The 14,717-nt window shown below is 36.3% G+C and overlaps 1 protein-coding gene and 1 pseudogene across 2 annotated transcripts in view; one reads left to right on the top strand and one right to left on the bottom strand.

Moving 5' to 3' along the window:
- Positions 1–14,717, top strand: part of SOS1 (SOS Ras/Rac guanine nucleotide exchange factor 1) — a 116,965-nt gene that overhangs the window by 33,345 nt on the left and 68,903 nt on the right. For both annotated transcript variants that reach the window (XM_037066909.1, XM_037066908.1), the window contains exons 2-3: positions 6,417–6,542; positions 13,253–13,384. In XM_037066909.1, coding sequence (XP_036922804.1) covers positions 6,417–6,542; positions 13,253–13,384 — 258 coding nt within the window. The remainder of the gene's footprint in view (positions 1–6,416; positions 6,543–13,252; positions 13,385–14,717) is intronic.
- Positions 724–6,226, bottom strand: LOC119001407 (peptidyl-prolyl cis-trans isomerase H-like; annotated as a pseudogene).

Raw genomic sequence — 14,717 nt, 5'->3', positions numbered from 1 at the left:
CTTTTTAAAATGTCAAGATTCAAAGAGATTGTAAAAAGTTATTTTAAGAAGAAAAACTTCAATTATTACCTAGGTATGTTGCCAGTTTCCAATTAATAATGAATGGAGTTTCAAAAGTTGGTTTGTGAATTGCCTGGGTTTTAAAATGCTGTCTCCTGGAGAGGTGATATTATAAACAGTGATTAGATTCTCAACCCACCCTACAAAGCATGTTTAACTCAATGATATAGCTAATGCTATATGGAACTTAGCCATGTGACTCATTCATTTTGTAAGTACTCCGTGAACGGAACTCTTCTTCCTCTGAATTACCCTACTGTGGTTAGAGGCCATGTCTTCAGGAGAAGGGTGCAAGGTAGCAGGCAAGGATTGGAAAGAACGGATGACATGGTAGTTATAATGAAGTATAGGTAGGATGTGTATTTGGTTCCACTGGGGGGAAAATAATATTTCTGGATTTACCACCAGTTGTGTGTTTATACAAGATATTCACTAATTGTGTGTAAGTAGAGTGTTTTTAATTCATAGAAAAGTTTAGCTATAAGATGACTGCATGTACTTTAGCTACATCTATAGTTTCCCTTTTATTTTTCCCCCATGAAACAAAATATATATATATATATATTTACAGTTGAAAAGCAAGGAAAATCTTAGGTTCTGAATCTGTGATACTTCCAAGGTCTCGTGATCAAACAGGGCAACCACAAACAGGTGTCCATCCATATTATTTTACTAAGGAGAGTCACCCGGAGTGAGGGTGGGCTTACATTGGCAGAAACGTGGCAGTCTGCTTCAGTCTCGCTCTGGACTCCATCTCCCCACACTGTGAGCTTACCACGGGCAGCTTCCGCGTATTGTTGAGTCCTGTGGGAACATTCTCAACCCTCCTCATCACTAAAAGTCCTTCAGTGATTTTTCCAAACACTACGTGCTTCCCATCTAGCCAATTACTCTTAGAGCAGGTGATGAAGAACTGGCAGGTCTTTGTACTGGGACCCCTGTTTGCCATGGAAAGCGGGCCTGGAGCTGAGTGCCTACATTTAATAGTTTCATCTGCAGATGGCCCCCAATAGATACTGGTGAGTCCAATACCATCTCTGTTCACAAAATCTCCACCCTGAATCATGAAGTCATTCCTGACCCTGTGGAAAGTGCTCCCTTTGTATCCAATGAGAACCCCATGTTTCCTGAATTCTCCAGTACAGAACTACCTAAAGTTCTCAGCCTGTCTGAGGTGCAGTGTCTGCAAAGAGCTCCATTTTCTTCCGGCAAACTTCCCATGGACAAACTTCCTTTGATGACCAGTGCTGACATCAAATGACACCACAGATTGACGGGGCTTGAATTTGCGACTGCTGTGACTCTGACCTAGAAGCAGAAGTTGGGAACACGGGGTTCCTCCCTTCTACCTAATATTAGTGTCTCACTTCAGTAGATTGAGGTTCAAAAATAAGATTCCCTTTTAAAAAATCAAATGGTCAGAGCCCTCTTTTTATTAAAATAGAAGCTCAGTGAAAACCAGGACTTCATATATCTGGTTTACTGTTGGATCTCAGTACACAATAGACCTTCCATAAGTATTTCTTGAAAGAGTCCTAGTGGAGGGGGATTTTTCCCCTGTCTTTTCATGTTCTTATTCCCCTCCACCATTGGTAAGTATCAGAAAAGGAACTTAACTTAGACTAAATATCAGTCAAGGTTTCCATATGAATGGTTCATAGCGAACCATCCTTGTAGCAGATTCTTCAGTGTACAGATCTGATTATGTCAGTGTCTTGTTTAAAACTCTCCAATCATTTTGTGCTTTCCTGATCACTTTCCATCTTCTTAGCATGACTTATAAGCCTGCCCTTTCAAGTCTTAGCTTTCCCTGCAGGTACTCTTCGGTACAACTCTTACAGTTTCCCCAGCACATCATTTTGTCTTAGCCCCCATGTCTTTTTTATATGCTAGCTCTGTTACTAAAAACTTGGCTCCCTTATCTGCTGCCTGATGCACCTTATTTGTCTTTTACATCCCGGTTCAAGTATGTTTTACTTGTGAAGGCCTCTGATACTCCCCACACACCATCAGCAAGGGTTACTGTGTTTGTTTTTGGTTTTTTTGTCATCACTGTACCTTAAATATTAACTTCATTTTAGCCTCATCCCATTGAAGTCATTGTTTACATGTCTAGCTACTCTGTGAGCTGAAATCTTTAAGGGCAGATGCCATGTCCTCATTCATTTTTGTGTCCCCAGCAAATAAGAAGACCTCAGGTGTGGGGGATGGGGAGAAATTATTCTATACATGGACCTAAAGGTAATTAATAGGCCTGAGGAAGTGAGAAAATATTTTAGTCCATTTTATTTATGGAAAATATTTAAGTTCTGTAACTTGTTTTATTTTTGTCTTTAAATTTTTTAATAAGGGATTTCTGCTTTGATTTTTAAATGAACCTCAGTCCTGGCTGGTGTGGCTCCGTGGATTGAGCACCAGCCTACAGACTAAAGTAAACCTCAGAATGAGGAGAAATAAGCAACTAAAACATTGAACATTGACTAAACACTGAGAAGGAGATTTAACAATCTGTGTTTTTATTATTTACCATTGTAAAGGTTTCGAGAATACCAGCTTTATTTCACCTTCTCCTGTTATATTTATAAATGAAAGTAGCAAATCTGGGCCCAAGATATGACAAAACACGATCTAGAAGCCTTTCTGATTCTTTAGAGAGCCATTAGCTAGAAGGGGCTATTAAAGATTCATCAGAATTCAACATAGTGTCTTCCGGCAGTTTGCCCAAGGGGTTCCTGGATACACGTAGAGGACTCGTCTATCAGACAGCTAGGAATTGATTTAGACCTAATCCCTTTGCTTTTTCAGATTCCACAAAATCTGGCAATAATCGCCAACAAAGTTGCTTCTAAATCTGTTAGAAATTACTAGAGACAAAATGAACTGGCAAAATAGAAGCCGACAGTCCTTAGGGAAGGTTTAAAATTCAAAGGGTAACATCTTTACTTGAATATGATTATTATATCTTAAAAGAATTACTGCCATGACCATATGGAACTCTGATTCATGGCTATCATTAATTCTTCAGTGAAATTTTTGCATTTGTCTTACTTAAATTAATTGAAGTAATTGTATGTAAAGTAGATATTCTGCGTCAATAAATGTAAGTATAAAATATAATTTTTCTGGAAAATGTTAATAAGGGAAAACTCACATCAGGTTTCAACCCAACTCTAAGTGCTTATTTGAATTGCACACCACACCCGCATCCACCCACTCACCCTTCAGTGAGTATAAGCTGTAGATGACTTCAGGAGGCTGCCATAAAATTTCAGAGGGTAACGTATTGCGTATAACCTTTTGAAAAAATAATCCTCACCTGAAGATATGTTTTTATTGATTTTGGGAGGAGAGAGAGAGAAATATTGATACAAGAGAGAAACATTGATTGTTTGCCTCCCATCCGTGCCCCAACCAGGCATCAAACCTGCGACCTTTCGGTGTATGGGATGTCATTTCAACAAACCGAGCTACCTGGTCAGGGCTATTCTGTATAATCTTGAATACTTTGGCTTATTGGTTCTATTAAGTATCTTTGGGCACCATTTAGGTGGAATGGAAGGAACACTGTAGCTGTAGCGCTGTCATGGAAGAGAAAACATTTTTTATTCTATCTGTATAGGAAGTGTAATACTACTTCTGTCTGTTTATTAAGGAAATCTTTTAACAGTATCTTCCTTGAAAGATTAAAAGCAAAGTCTGTGTATTTCAGGAATCAGTGTTATGCTTGTCTTTAAACATTTACCATTGCCTATTTTTTTTCAGTAAGGTGTTTTGAAGTATTGTTTTTGTTTTTAAGGAAGTAAAATAATTTATTAGTTTCTTGTCTAAATGAACCTTTTGATCCTAATTTGACAGGTTTAATATATAATAAAGGTTAATATCCAGAAACTTAGGACAGTTGGCATCATGCATTATTTACGTAATAGGTTTATCTGGCTATTAATAACCACCAATGAATAAAACTCTTTGAATATGAATTTCTAAAATTTTATGTAATACATGGTGTCAGACTTATTTGAATTGTATAGGCCTGAATTGTAAACACTATCAAATGTTTGTTTTTTTAAACCTTTGCATTTTACCACTGTGGTTATATACAGTTCATTTGATTTTATATAACCAGAGCAGAGTATTAGGTCCATGTGAGCAGGGACTATTTTTGATTCATCTGTACAGACATACCTCAGAGCTATTGTGGATTTAGTTCAAGGCCACCACAATAAAGCGAATGTCACAATAAAGTGAGTCACAGGAATTTTTTGGTTTTCTAGTGCACATAAAAGTTATATTTATACTATACTGTGGTTTATTAACTGTGCAATACATTATATCTAAAATATCAATGTATATACCTTAACAAGAACACTCCATTGCTAAAAAAACGCCACCTTATATTATCTGAGCCTTCAGTGAATTGTAATCTTTTTGCCGATGGACGGTCTTGTCTCCATGTAGATGGTTGCTGACTAATGAGGACGGCAGTTACTGAAAGTTGAGCTGGCTGTGGCACTTTCTTAAAATAAGACAACAGTGCAGTTTGCTGCATTGAATGACTCTTCCATGAATGATTTCTCTGTAGCATGTGATGCTGTCTTTTAGCATTTTACCCCAGTATAACTTTCAAAATTGGAGACAATTCTATTAAACCCTGCTACTGCTTTATGGACTAAGTTTATTGTAATATTCTAAATCCTTTGTTGTCATTTAACAGTCTTCACTGCATCTTCACCAGGAGTGGACCCATCTCAAGAAACTGCTTTCTTTGCTCATCCCTAAGAAGCACCTCCTTGTGCATTAAAGTTTTACCATGAGATTGCGTCAGTTCAGTCACATCTTTAGGTTCCACCTCTAATTCTGGTTCTCTTGCCCTTTCTACCACATCTGTAGTTCCTTCCTCACTGGAGTCTTTAACCTCTCAAAGTGATCCGTGACCGTTGGAATCAACCTCTTCTAAAGTCCTGTAAATGTTGATGGTGTGACCTGTTTCCATGAAACATGAATGTTTGGCATGATATCTAGAGTGGCAAATCCTTTTTAGAGAGTTCAATTTACTTTGCCCAGATCTATCAGAGGAACCACTACCTGTGGCAGCGATAGCCTTATGAAATGTTTTTCTTAAACAGTAAGACTTAAAAGTTGCTCTGGCTGATGTGGCTCAGTTGGTTGGAGTGTTGTCCCATAACCAGAAGGTTGTGGGCTTGGTCCTGGTCAGGACACATACCCAGGTTGTGGGTTTGATTCCTGCATGAGATGCAGGCAGGAGGTAACTGATCAATATTGTTCTCTCTCTCTCACTCTCTCTCTCTCTCTACCTCTCTCCCTTCCTCTCTCTAAAAGCAAGAAACAAAACCTGGTGGTGGGGGGGGATTAAAAGGTTCATTACGTGGCTCACTGTTTATAAAAGTGTCCTCACACACAGAGGCTCACTCCCTTTCAGCTAATGAGGCCTAGTAGGGGAAGCCGCACCAAGTGTCCTCAGCTGGTGAACACTGTGCACTTCCCCCCTGGGAGCGTTCTGTCTCCCTTGAGAAATGAGCGTATTTTAAAACACATTCTTTTGTCTCCTGGAACTGATTTTCAGTCACTTTTATTAAAAGGAGGGAAAATTTTGACCCATAGGGATGCAAGTAAAGAATATCATGCTGGTCATTAAAATGTAAGTTTTACAGAGGCCAGTGGCCTGCGGTGCCTCCAAAGAAATGGTCAGAAAAAATAAAGGTAAAGGTTATTGTACATTTAAGAATGAGTGACCACCATATTATCTCCCTAAGGCATAGACAGTCACAGATCATCAGAAATACCCATTCTGTGCGCTTTGGTACAGGGCGACTTAGTGTTCAGCAAACATTAACAAGCTGGTATTATGTGCCCTGCGCAGTGCTAGACACTGGACTTACAGTGGTGAGTAGAATAAGACATATTCTTCTTGGACTTTATCACATAGTAGGAAAGATAAAGTGAGGGACAGAGAGCCATAGGAGTTCAGTTTTGCTCAAGCAGTATTTCCATCTACCACTGGTTCTTGGCAAAAGCTATATAACCTACATCTTTTATTACCAGCTCAGCCTCTCCTTCCCTTTCTATATTCCCACACTTCGGAGTAACTATGACTTAAGAAAAAAAATATTGAAATTATGCAATTAGGTACCTGAATCTCCAAGAACATGTTAATAAGTGTGTGTGGTGAGTGTGGCTGACAAAAGAGTTGAGAACTCCTGATTTCTGGGTCGTAACATTGAAATTTGTGTTGGTAAACCATACTGTGTTCTTGAATACAAACCCACATTTTTAAAAAATTGTTTGTTTAATTAGATGAAACAAACCTGCATTATAGTTACTTTGCTCTTTGTTTACAGGTCCAGGGACAAGTTCATCCTACTCTTGAGTCTAGTGATGATGCTCTGCAGTATGTTGAAGAATTAATTTTACAGTTATTAAATATGCTATGCCAAGCTCAGCCCCGAAGTGTTTCAGATGTAGAGGTACGATAAATTTGCCTTGTATTTATTTTATATATGCATCTAATCTGTGTGCTTATTGTAATGTTAATAAAGAGAAAAGTGCTTGATCTTCCGTTTATATATATTTTATATATTTAAAAATTGAAAACTGGATTCATTTTAACTTTGTATTGAGTGTATGATAGCTTGCTTGTGTTATAGCTGTTGAACCATTCTGTTTTGTTTTTAATCTAAAATGAATTTTTGTTAGCCCCTAAACACTACTTCTTGATGCTAGAATTATATCTATATAAAGGATATTATATAGAATTATAGGTAGTATGTGTTATATATATATTATATATGTATATAATGTATATAAATGCATATATTATATGTAATATATGATTTATGTTATATATAACATAAAGTGTATGTACAGCATAACATATATAAGTTATATAATATATAACAGAATTATATACATATATAATGTGTATAACATACATATATTGTATATTTTATATATTATTTATAATTTATCTTCTATTAGAATTAAATATATGTAATCTCCATATCTTTAGAAAATAGAATATGTTTAGGTATTTCTTTTGTTTTGTAAAGCCAGCTATCCTTTCAAGAACATCCCAGTTAATTTCTTGATCTTCAGGTATTTTATATATTTTAGATAGTGAATGGACCCCTTTCTACCAGTTGAAGGGAGGAAGGAAGTTCTGTAATCTCTTTCAAAGATGACATGGTCCCTGTCTCTTTATAGTTTAGTGGAGATAGAAATAGGTAAATGAGCAATAACATAATGTGATATCCTATGAGCAATAACATAATGTGATATACTATGAGTAAATGGGATGTGGCAACTTTTAAAGGGGCAACTAATAACATGGACTTTGGGGCTTAGGGTTACCATCTCAGAAGCAGAGGCGTCTAAATTGAGTTCTGAAGGAGTCAGAAGTTTGAGACGAGAAGAGATAAGGTTGGCAATCCTGAAAATGGGAGATAGAGCTGAAAAAATAAAAGTAGTTTTGTGGCAGTGATGAAGGATCATTTGACGTTAATGACTTCAAATGTATAGCGCTACAGATGTTTGAGTTTCTGTGACATTTCTTTTGCAGTCCATGCTCAGGTATGGACACGCACAAAACACACACAAAGTAGTAGGACTGAATGGGATTTCACCATAGACATACAATGAAAAAGAGTAGGGCAGAGGAATTGTGGAAACTAGTAATAGCAGTGCTTCATAGTCCTTTTCAGGACATAACCCACACAGACTATAATAATGATTTTAAGGCACACAGTGACTGGAGAGGAGATAAATTTTTCTACCCAAGGCCCTGCTTTGTTCCCCTGAAGGCTGAGGCACATCCAATGAGAAGCTGCTGAAGAGAACACCAGAGAATCTATTTGGGTAGGAAAAAAGTGAAACGTAGGAATAGCAGACATTTGAGTGCTAGCTGTGGTATCATGCACTGATCTAAACACTTGTATGTTTTGTATTTCATTTAAAGTTTTTAATAACCCCATGAAGATGGTGCTGTCTTTTTCCCTTACTCGAGTGTAAACTCCAGGGATTTTTCTCTTGTTCACTGCCAGATCTCTGCCATCTAGAACAGGCACTGAGAAGGCACTCAGGAAACACATGTTGAGTGAATAAATGAGCGAACTGAAACACTGAGAGGGTAAATGTGCTGCCCAAGGTCACAACTAATAAGTAGTGAAACCAGGTTTCTAACCCAGAAAGTCTAAGCTTTGAGGGCGTATGCCACTAGCCTATTCTGCCAGGTAGGAGAGAGCAGGCAGATTGGAAAAATAGGGAGGGAAACAGGGTATTCAATTTCCCAGTGAGGTCAGAGAACTGATACCACTAGAATACCTGAGTGAGACACATAGAACAATAGACTGAGATCAGAGACAGTTGTTGGAATTTAAGATTTCTTTGGTAACATCGTTACAAAGTGGGATGTTGCTATGTGGTTTCAGCTGGGCTAGAAGTTATGAATTAAAAGGCGACGGTATTTTATGTATTCTTAATGTAGACAATGAAGTCACATGGGATGATGGCATGATTTCATAGGAGAGTGAAGAGAGTGATGTTCCAGAAGCAGCTTATAGAGTGGAAAGGTGCTAAATTCACCTTCATGTCAGTTTTGAGACAAGGGGAGCTCCTACTCTAAGAAGTCTTCCGGCAGGGGAGCCCCAGATTTCAACTGAGCAGAGAGATACTAAGGAACATTGAATTGCAGACATGTGGATGTAGAAAGATTGTGTACTATGGAACAGTAAGATCCTTTGATTACTTAAGTAATTTAAAGGAGATTTAATACTTTGTTAGCCTATTTTCCCTTTGTATAAGGTGAAATATCTTTTATGTATCATTTCCTTTAGGCACTAATCACATTGGGCTTCAGAGTAGATCTTAAAAAGAACTGGTTACCTGACTCCTCATTAACAATTCCATCTGCTCTTTTGCTTCTAGCTGGGTGCTCCCACAGTGTTTGTAAAATGCACTGTCTGTCCCTGTGCCTGCTGTATTAAAACGGAATGACAGGTCTTGCTTACCATTTCAGTGCTGGTGCACCCCAGGAATTTGCTAGTTTGGTAACCCTGCATACTCAAAGAGCTCTTTCTAGATATGTTGTACTGTACTTATACTTATCTAATTTCCTCCTTTTAATTAATCCAGAAACTACCATATCTTGCTGTGTATAATGCACATTATTTTGTCCAAATTTTTGAGGTAAAAATAAGGATGCACGTTATACATGGCTATTATGAAAAGATGCCATGGCTATAATAATGGGCATAATAATCCAGTGTATAATGCACACAAAAACATGGGTGCCCATTGTACATGGGAGCACATTATATACGGCCATTTAAAATTGTCTAGTATTGAAAGAGGTCATGAATTCTGGAAAGTAACTAATGAGTCTCAGTCTCTCACTTGCACAGATTTAATCAATATGTAGGTACTTAATTTTCTTTATATAATTTCTTGAATCTTATTCTCTCATCATTGTACATGTTCATTATTTCTCTCTGGTTGACTAGACTGATTTCCATTTGTAATGTCTTTTCTGTTGCCTTGTTGGCCTCTGTGTTCTGTATTTAACCAGCTTCCATTTCTTAGGGCATCGATACATCGATGCATTTTTCTTTTCATTTAACTAAGGCTTTCTTGGACTTCTTATCTTAGACTTTTTTCTCCATGAGTCATATCCTAAAATTTTTAAGGTTTGCTTCCCTTTTCTGTTTATTTTTTTCTTTAACTTTTTTCTTTGCATTCTAAAGAATCCTTGTAATTTTTAATGTTTTCCATTAACATTTAGATTTCCCAAGTAGTTTCTCCGTACTTCCTGTCTTTCTAAAAAAAAAATCTCCCATGCATTCTAAGTATTTATATTAATAAGACTTCAAAAGTACCTGTGGTCTGAATACTTGCATGGAAGTTTATGTGCAGGAGTTTTCATAGGTTCTAGAATATTTGTCTTGGGATTAATCTTTAAGATTACCTATTTAGACCCCTTTATTAAGTAAAGCAAAAGACAAGGTTCTGCTAATAAGAGACTGCTGAGCCCTGGCTGGGTGGCTTAGTTAGCTGAAGCATTATCCTGTAACATACGCCAAAGAGATTGTGGGTTTGATCCCTGGGCAGAGCACCTACCTAGGTTGTGGGTTTGTTTCCCAGTCCAGGCACATATGGGAAGCAAATGATCCATGTTTCTCTCTCCCATCAGTGTTTCTTTCCCTCTCCCTGCACCCCTATCCCCCCTTCTTCCCTCCCTTCTTCTCCCCCTCCCCCTTTCTCGCTCTCTCAAATTAATAAACATATTTTGGGGTGAGGATTAAATGAGAGAGAGAGAACCCTGGCTGGTGTGGCTTAGTGCACTGAGAACCAGCTTGTGAACTGAAAGGTCTCAGGTTCAATTCCAGTCAGGGCACAGGCCTGGGTTGCAGGCCAGGTCCCCACTTGGGGGCTTACGAGAAGCAACCAATGACAAACTGGTGTTTCTCTCTCCCTGTCTTTCTCCTTTCCTTCCTTTCTCTCTAAAAACAGATAAATAAAATCTTTTTTTCTCCTTTCCTTTCCCTCTCTCTAAAAATAAATAAATATTCTTTAAAAAAGAGGGAGGGAGAGACAGCTGCATCTCAAACCTAGTTCTGTGTCTTACTTTCTCAAAGACACTAGATATTAATCAAGATGGAGTTTCTCATTTTAAACAAAATTATTAATTTTGAAAGTAGCAGAGTATTAGAATTCCAATTCATGAATCTTTCTTGAGCATTCCTGCTTGGGCTTCTTTGTTCTTAAAATATATATAAAATAATTGTAAAAAGTTTTATTTTGTTTTAAATTATAATTAAATTTGTCACTACACAAGATAAAGTAATTTTTTCAACTTGGCCTTTATACATTCAAGGCACCTTTTTTGACATTGCCAGTTTTTCCCCATACATTCTGAACTTTGGTGTTATCTGAGTATATAGATGAATAATTTGATTCCAATAATACATTGATAAGTGAATTTAAATGTGTTCTTCATCATTGTTATTTCTTCTTTATTGTGTTCTCTTTTGTCATTCCTGATTTTGTTTCCCCTTCTTTCTTAAAACAATAGGTAAACTTGGAATTGGACAGATAAAATTGAGATGGCAAGGGGTTGCTGTTCTATTTCCATTTTCTTCCACCCTGCCTACAATTTGCCTCTGTAATTCCACTGATGATTTTTTTCAAAGATACAGAATTGTCAGATTGAGTTCACCTTCTGTTCTCTTCTGCTGCTTTTCTGTGACCACTACACACAAGTGCTTTTTTAGACTCTAGGTCATAAAATCACTCTAGTGAACTACCCAACTAACATTTTTTTAATGAATAGAAAATGCCAGTTCATTACATATAATAAGGTCAGGTTTTGTTCTATGAAACTTAGTTCCAGTGCAGTGTATGTGTGATGGGTAAAGTGTATTAAGGATTTATTTTTTCATACTATGAGTTGAGGTTAAAAAAAAGTTAGCCAAGCCACAGGGACATTCCATCACAAGGTCTGTACCATGGTTGTACCCATTCAGGCAACCATGGATTAAAACCATTAGTGTGATCATTTAAATTGAGAACCATGGTGAAGTTAGTCCTAAACCTCTTGTCGCTTTTGGAATAGCAAGTCCATAGTGTGGACTTGAAGAAGGAATAGAATTTTTGTTTTTGCTCTTTTTTTCAACCTTTCCACCCCTTCCCTCTTTTTCCCTTCTTTTCTACAAGCCAACTCCTCCAGTATTTTGGATCTTTATGTTGTTTTTATTATATGAGGGTATGGTATCCTGGCAAAAAGCTTTTCAACTAGGCATTTGGAAAAGTTTGTAAACTTCATTTTTAACTACAATAATTTCTTTCAACACATGTCTAATCCTATTAATTATTATCAAAATGATCACCTCTTATATTTGGCAGCTGATTTACTAGCCTTCAATGCAGATGGTGAGGAAGTTTATTAAAATCCAAAGGGGTAAACTATTCTTAATTTTTTAAATTTATTTTTAAACTCTCCTAGAGTCGGTCTGTCCCCCCACCTTGTGTTACATGGAAATCTGTTTTTTATTATCCATCTTAATAACAACTGACAAATGTTTTTATTTAGATTTATAATCAGGAGTGATGTTTAATTTTACCTAGTTAGTACCACTAAATACTAATTCAAAACCCATGTATTAAAATTATGTAATAGCGACCTCTACTGGTTTTAATTACAGTATCCTGAAAGGTGATTTTAAAAACTTGTGAGGGGATGAGAGTACCTTTTGTTTGAAGTAAATCACATTAGTTTATTAAAGTAGGGAGATTCGGCTATTACATTAACATGAGTTCTTTCACTTTCGATGGGAATTATAACAATAAGTGCGGAAATTAAAATGAAGTACTTTGTTAAAAATTAATGACCCATGGAGGATTCAAACTCTAATGATGAACCACAGTGTCTTAAAATTGCTGTTACCAGTGTAAACCCTTGATTTCTATGATTTGTAAACAGTTTTAAAGTCAAGTGCCTTTGCATGATGGATATTGAAAAGAATTCTTAGCCCTGAACAGGTAGCAGTTGGTTAGAGTGTCATCCCGATAAGCCAAGGTTTGGGGTTTGATTTCCCGTCAGGGCACATGCGAGAAGCAACCAATGAATACATAAAAATAAATGGAACAGCAAATAAGTCTCTCTCTCTCCTCCCCCATCCCTCTCTCTCTCCCTTCCGCTATCTCTCTAAAAGTGGATCATAGAAATTAAAAAAAAGAAAATGTAAAGAATTCTTAGAGGCTTCGAGCACAAAATGCTCCATGAGCTTGTAATTGATACTGAAAGTAAGGAAAATGAATGAGAGAATTAGAGAATGAGAGAATTAGATTTAAATATTTACTTCTTCAGCTTAGGTCTTGTTTTTTGAATTTTTATATAAGTAATGTTTAAAATAGCTTCTACTCATTCTTTTCATTAGCTTTATCACAGTAAAGTTGAAATTCCGAATGTTAGATAATGCAAGGAATGTTTAGTCTCTTAATTGCCTACATAAGAAACTAATACATTGACAGTTATCGTTTTCTCATGGCTTAAATGTGTTTGTAGTATAAGTTATGCCACATGTGAAAACATGTTTTGGTATTCTTGGATTGCAAAAGTAAATTTTAAGTGAAGAGCACTATTCAGTATATTTGTTGCTTAGTTGTTATTTTCCTGTTTTCCAAGGAACGTGTTCAAAAAAGTTTCCCTCATCCCATTGACAAGTGGGCAATAGCTGATGCCCAGTCGGCTATTGAAAAGAGGAAGCGAAGAAACCCTTTGTCTCTCCCAGTAGAAAAAATCCATCCTTTACTAAAGGTAAAGCTGAAATACTGACTTTTTGCCTTTTAAATGCAAAATAAAGCATAATTTTAAAACACTAAGAATAATGTATTTTATAGATAACAGAGTCAAGTGAAAAGTAAAATTTTTTTATTTTAATTTGTTTAGGAATTCATGTCATAGGGAGGGATGATGTGATAATACAAAAGTATAAGTTGGGCAAAATGAGTTAAAACAACTTCATACTGACAGTAATAGTCAAACAAATGGAAAGAACTAAGAAAGTTGTAATTGTGGATTTTGTTCATCTCAGAAGTTAGTAGAACCTTGAAGAGAATTTATAAAATTCCTTTCTTGTTGGTTAGACTTGACTGTCCCTGTTCCTTCAGATCTTAATCCTGCATGCGTCATTCGATGCGTAGGGACTTCTGTAAGACTGCCTTCGGGCGACCTGTGATCTTTGAACACAGACTCCCTAAAGGTCACTTAAATCAGTTGGTTGAGCCTCACCAGAACTAACAGAAAGAGTAACTGCTGGAAACTAATAATGCTATTTCTATTTTATTTAGTACAGTGAACAAACTATTGATTAGCTCTCACATCTAAAATATAGGTATTATGAGAATTAAAACCTAATGCTTGCATGCATAAGCTAAGTTGTATTACTCAAATAAGTTATTATAGCTGTCCCCAGTTTGTGGATGAGGTAACTTAGGCAAAAGGTTATTATAGTAACTTTTAGTCCAACTTTACAGGGTTCTAAGTGATAATGTTAGGAAATCCAGGTCTATTTGATCCGTCCAAGATTTAAAGCTAAACACTTAGATGATGTTTAAGAGTGTCAAAAGAGTACAACCTATGTTTTGTACTCAGGTTGTTTGACTAGAACTGTCTCCCTGTATCTTATTAAAGGTCTGAGAAAATAAGTGCAAATTATATAAAATTACTAAACTGGTAGTAATTGCATACTTTATAATTCTCTTGTCATGATTTTTATTATCTGCACATTGAACTATATTCTAAGAGAATTAACAAATTAAGGTATGCTGTATTAATGATCCTAAATTTGAGTTTTATCTAATTGTTGGTCTTTCAATTTACTAATATATCCTTGTTACTATAAACATTTAATAGTTTTTACATGTCCTTAAAGGTAAATGCAACCTGTTGCCAACTTATAAGTAAATTTACTTCAAAATTGTTTTTCTTTTCCTTAATTGGATTATTTTAAAATAAAATTTGTTTTCCTATAGGAACTGGTCAGCCCCACAAAGCCCATTCTGTCTTTGAAGTCTAATATAGGACTATTAACAGGTTGTTAATAACCACTGTTGTTCAGTAGGACGTAACATGATTTTTTTCCCCATGG

Source organism: Sturnira hondurensis, unplaced genomic scaffold, assembly GCF_014824575.4.
Source record: "Sturnira hondurensis isolate 20B ecotype Veracruz unplaced genomic scaffold, ASM1482457v3 Scaffold0016663, whole genome shotgun sequence".
Classification (NCBI taxonomy): domain Eukaryota; kingdom Metazoa; phylum Chordata; class Mammalia; order Chiroptera; family Phyllostomidae; genus Sturnira; species Sturnira hondurensis.
The sequence above is the reverse complement of the archived record's forward strand: the minus strand, read 5'-3'. Positions and strand labels throughout refer to the sequence as shown.